Source organism: Cryptomeria japonica, chromosome 9 (genome assembly GCF_030272615.1).
Source record: "Cryptomeria japonica chromosome 9, Sugi_1.0, whole genome shotgun sequence".
NCBI lineage: Eukaryota > Viridiplantae > Streptophyta > Pinopsida > Cupressales > Cupressaceae > Cryptomeria > Cryptomeria japonica.
This window is the reverse complement of record NC_081413.1, coordinates 521,217,809-521,222,144: the sequence shown is the minus strand read 5'-3', so window position 1 is coordinate 521,222,144 and position 4,336 is coordinate 521,217,809. Positions and strand designations below refer to the sequence as shown.

Below are 4,336 nucleotides of genomic sequence, written 5' to 3'. Positions count from 1 at the left end.
CATTAGGGAATAATTTCATGGTGTAATCGGTGAAATTTCAGTGTTTGATGATTCTCTGGCATATAAAAATCATATTTGTATATGTGTCGATGTATTCAGCAAACAAGATCAAATTTTTAGTGCGCAAAAGGGAATAAAAATTTCTCAGAGTGGGCACTTAGTGCTCCCTCGTCTTGTCTCTGTCAGAGGGAGGAGTCATTTCAGTCTTTCATGAAGATTCAAGAAAATATTCAGAGTCATTTTCACCGCAATACGCACCAAACAGAGCTTCAGCAAGTTTCCGCGTATGAAATGTTCCCCACCAACTTGCAAATGCCTCCTGACTCATCTAAATTTCTTGTGTACATCTTTTATATCCCACTACCATCGCCAGATAGCATAAATCTTGGTTTTCCTTTGATCGTGTTCATAGGGGTATACATTCCTGCCTTATTAAACAGGGCCCAAGAATAATATCTCTGCCAAATCAATTATGTAATGTAGATGGGGGGCCTTAGCTTTTCACTGTGACTCAACATGGTGTGTGATGTTAAATCAAGAAAAGCTAACCACCTTTCAGAAATTCTATTGGAGTTCACAAGTTGCTGTGTTGTCTAGAATCCATTGGTGGGTCTGCCTCCCCCAACCTCTTTTTGTGCTGCCTCTGCATCTTCAGGGTCTATAAAACATGGAGGATTGTGAATCAGAGGGAGCATCCCAAAACTGCTTTCTGGAGGAAGCTTTTGCTTAGAATATTTTCTGCATATCAATAGGGATGGAGTTGTTTGAGAAATCAAAGCCCTATATTGCAATGTCTTCCCTCCAGTTTGGGTATGCTGGGATGAATATCATAACTAAGGTTTCTCTCAATCATGGAATGAGTCACTTTGTCCTGGTAGTTTACAGACATGCTGTTGCTACAGCTGTCCTTGCTCCATTTGCTTTCTTCCTAGAAAGGTATTTGTGATGTCATGTTGGTATTAACTTTCCACAGTCCATCTTGAAATTGCTGTGTATGTTTAGGCAGGTATTTGTGTAGGTGGTATTAGTTTTCCACAGTCTATGTTCAAATGATAAGATTGTTTTGGATTCGTTTGTATGTTTTTTACATTAACGTTTTGACAGTTATTTGTGTAATTGATTTTAATTTTTTACAGTCTATGTTGAAATGATAATATTGTTTTGGAATTTGTTGTGTATATTTTTTATATTGACATTTTGGAAGGTATATGTGTACCTCAATTGTCTTTCACACTGTAAATAATGTCAATTGTCTTTCACACTATAACTTTTTTTGTGTTGCGTAAATCAACCATATTGTATTCCATTGCAGGAAGGTGCGACCAAAACTCACGTTTTCGATATTTTGTCAGATTTTTGCGCTGGGTTTGTTGGGGTGTGTATATTTTTCTCATTCTCTTGTCTCTGTTGTTAGGCCATTTTGTAAAAAGTAGAATTTTGCAATTCATCTTAAACAACACATTTCAAGCAGCTTAAACGACAACATACTCTAAGATTTGATTTGTGTATTTGGCTCATCTTAAATCACACTAATAAGTGAGTCCTCACAAAAGAAATGATTTCAAATGAACCATCTAAACATAGATACACTGACCTTATGAAATTTATTTGACCTAGAACTGTAATTGCAGGCCTGTAATTGATCAGAATTTTTACTACCTGGGTCTGAAGTATACTTCCCCTACTTTTGGGTGTGCAATGAGTAACTTACTCCCTGCTATGACTTTTATATTAGCTCTCATCTTCAGGTAATCACAGTACCAAGTTAAGCCTCCTCTAGATGTCCCCTGTTTTCAATAGTACAGTTTATGATTGGATGATTGTATTTTATAGGATGGAGAAAGTAAAGATTCGAGAGATACGTAGTCAAGCAAAGATTCTGGGAACTATGGTATGTGTAGGGGGAGCAATGTTGATGACCTTGTACAAAGGTCCCATTGTTCCCATGTTTTGGAATTCACATAAGCATGGCCACTCCTCAAGTACTGCTGCCTCTCATGACAATGATAGTGACTGGCTCAAAGGTTGCCTCTGTTTACTTGCTGCCACCCTTGCTTGGGCAGGCTTGTTTGTTCTTCAGGTAACAAACGTCACTTGTCATCATGCCTAGATTCCACTGGTTCTTCAAGTTTCAAGAAAATTCTTGGATAATTGAGGTTTTTCATTTTTTAATGTTTTAACTTTTCATACATATTGTAAAGGTTTCAACTGTTTTAACTGTTTTTCCTTTTCTGGGGAAGAGGAGGAGGGGCCTGTAAAAAGAGGGCAGCATCTTTGCAGTCATATAAAACACATCCCATACACTAATAAATAAGATGAATCCCTATCATTAATATTAGTGTGTCAGATGTGTTTTATATGACTACATAGACGCTTCGTAAAAAGGAGTAGTCCCCTCTAGACCTCCACCCTCAAGGATTGGTAAAACTTGAATAAATGGTACATTGTTTGTTATTCAAATACCCAAGACTACAAACAAGAAACAGATACACCTATTGTTTACTTCTAAGTTCAGTTATGCGTGCCCATAGAAGAACAGTGTAATAATCTATTCTGTACATAAATTGTTGCCTTATTTCTTATACAATCTAATGGGTGCATCCACACAGGCTTCTGTTCTTAAGAAGTATTCAGCCCAACTTTCGCTTGCTACCTTAATATGCTTCCTGGGCACATTACAGTCAACTGCAATCACCCTGGCTGTTGAACGACGTCCATCTGCCTGGCAAATCGGATGGGACATGAACCTGCTTACTGCAGTTTACTCTGTAAGTTTTGTTTTTCTTATTTTGGGTCGGGCTTAAATAGCATACTCTAAGTTCTGATTTGTATAAGTGATTCATCTGAAATTGCATTCATTTCTTCAATAGAACTTATCTATTAGTGTGATTTAAGATAAGCCACTTATGCATAATCTTAGTTGAGGTGGTTTGTCTAGAATCACACTCACTTTCTAGTAGAACCCACTTATTAGTTTGTGATTTAAGATGAGCCACCTAAGCACACTCTAAGCTTTGGCTTGTTTAGGTGGCTTATCCGAAATCACACTCGCTTCTCTAGTAAAATCCATCTATTGGCGTGGTTTCAGATAAGTCATCTAAGTAGCACACTCTAAGCTTTGACTTGTTTAGGTGGCTCATCTGACTTGCTTTTCCAGTAGAACTCACCTATTAGTGTGATTCGAGATGAACCACCTAAACAAATCAACGCTTAAAATAAACTGTTTAAACTGAACCCTTTTTGTTAACAATACTTGAAACATTGTGCTAACTAGCACAAGAACATACTCTGCAGGGAGTAGTGGCTTCAGGAATTGCCTATTATGTGCAAGGATTGTGCATGAGAGAGAAAGGACCCGTTTTTGCCACTGCATTCAGTCCATTGATGATGATTATTGTAGCAATCATGGACTCCGCCATTCTTTCTCAGAGCATCTATGTTGGCAGGTGGGATTCTCTAAACTTTTTCTTATTTCTTTGTGACATAAGACTGATAATCAAGTGAAGAACTGAATAAGATTTGATGCAATGCAGTGTGGTGGGAGGAGTGCTGATAGTTGTGGGACTCTACTGTGTTCTGTGGGGCAAAGTCAAGGATGTCAAGATCTCCCAATGCACAGCCTCTGCCTCAGAGTTCATACTTCCCACCAAGGCACTACCCAACAAACAAGAGAATATGGAAGCAAGTGAGACAGTTGCAGACAAGATAGATATTACTGTTTTCAATGTAAAAAGCAAGCAGAATGAGGAAAAGTAGAAGCTTGTGAAAAAGAGAATGTGCAGGTCTGAATTATAGTTTTATAATTTTGAAGAGCATTGAAGGGAGTGAGTGTGAGCGTGGTACAGTTTAGAATATTTGGTAGGGGAACACGCATGCATGATTGATTCTCTACGTCCATTCGACGTGATGTGAATGGAATGTTAAGCACTTGTTTTTATATTCTTCCATAAATTAAAAGAATGCTTTTGTTTCATTAAAAAAAATAAAGAGAATGCTTTTGTAAACTTCCAATTGGTTTAATCTCAATTGTCCACTTACATTTTGGCCTTTTCTTTCTAAGTACAAAACAAAAACTCAAATAGCCCCATTGCATGATTGATTGCAATAAATATATGAATGTGCATATGGTAAGGCTGGCCAATTAATTTAATAATTATGTTGAAGGCGTATTGCATTCATATATAGATGTAAAAATGGGAAATGGCTATCAAGTCATCACGATGCATCATGATATAGATGGTTGGATGCTATATAGTTGAAGTTTTGACTTCTCATCAATGAAGAATATTAATTTGTTTGAGGCGATGGTACAATGAACATACTATAAACTATACTC

At 37.3% G+C, this 4,336-nt stretch overlaps 1 protein-coding gene across 1 annotated transcript; it reads left to right on the top strand.

Moving 5' to 3' along the window:
• Nucleotides 1-537: 537 nt before the first annotated feature.
• Nucleotides 538-4,004, top strand: LOC131066895 (WAT1-related protein At5g07050). The gene is made up of 7 exons (XM_058001765.2): nucleotides 538-936; nucleotides 1,313-1,375; nucleotides 1,632-1,748; nucleotides 1,834-2,080; nucleotides 2,610-2,768; nucleotides 3,295-3,446; nucleotides 3,534-4,004. The coding sequence occupies exons 1-7, from the start codon at nucleotides 755-757 to the stop codon at nucleotides 3,754-3,756; spliced, it is 1,143 nt and encodes a 380-aa protein (XP_057857748.1). The 5' UTR covers nucleotides 538-754; the 3' UTR covers nucleotides 3,757-4,004.
• The last annotated feature ends 332 nt before the right edge of the window (nucleotides 4,005-4,336 follow it).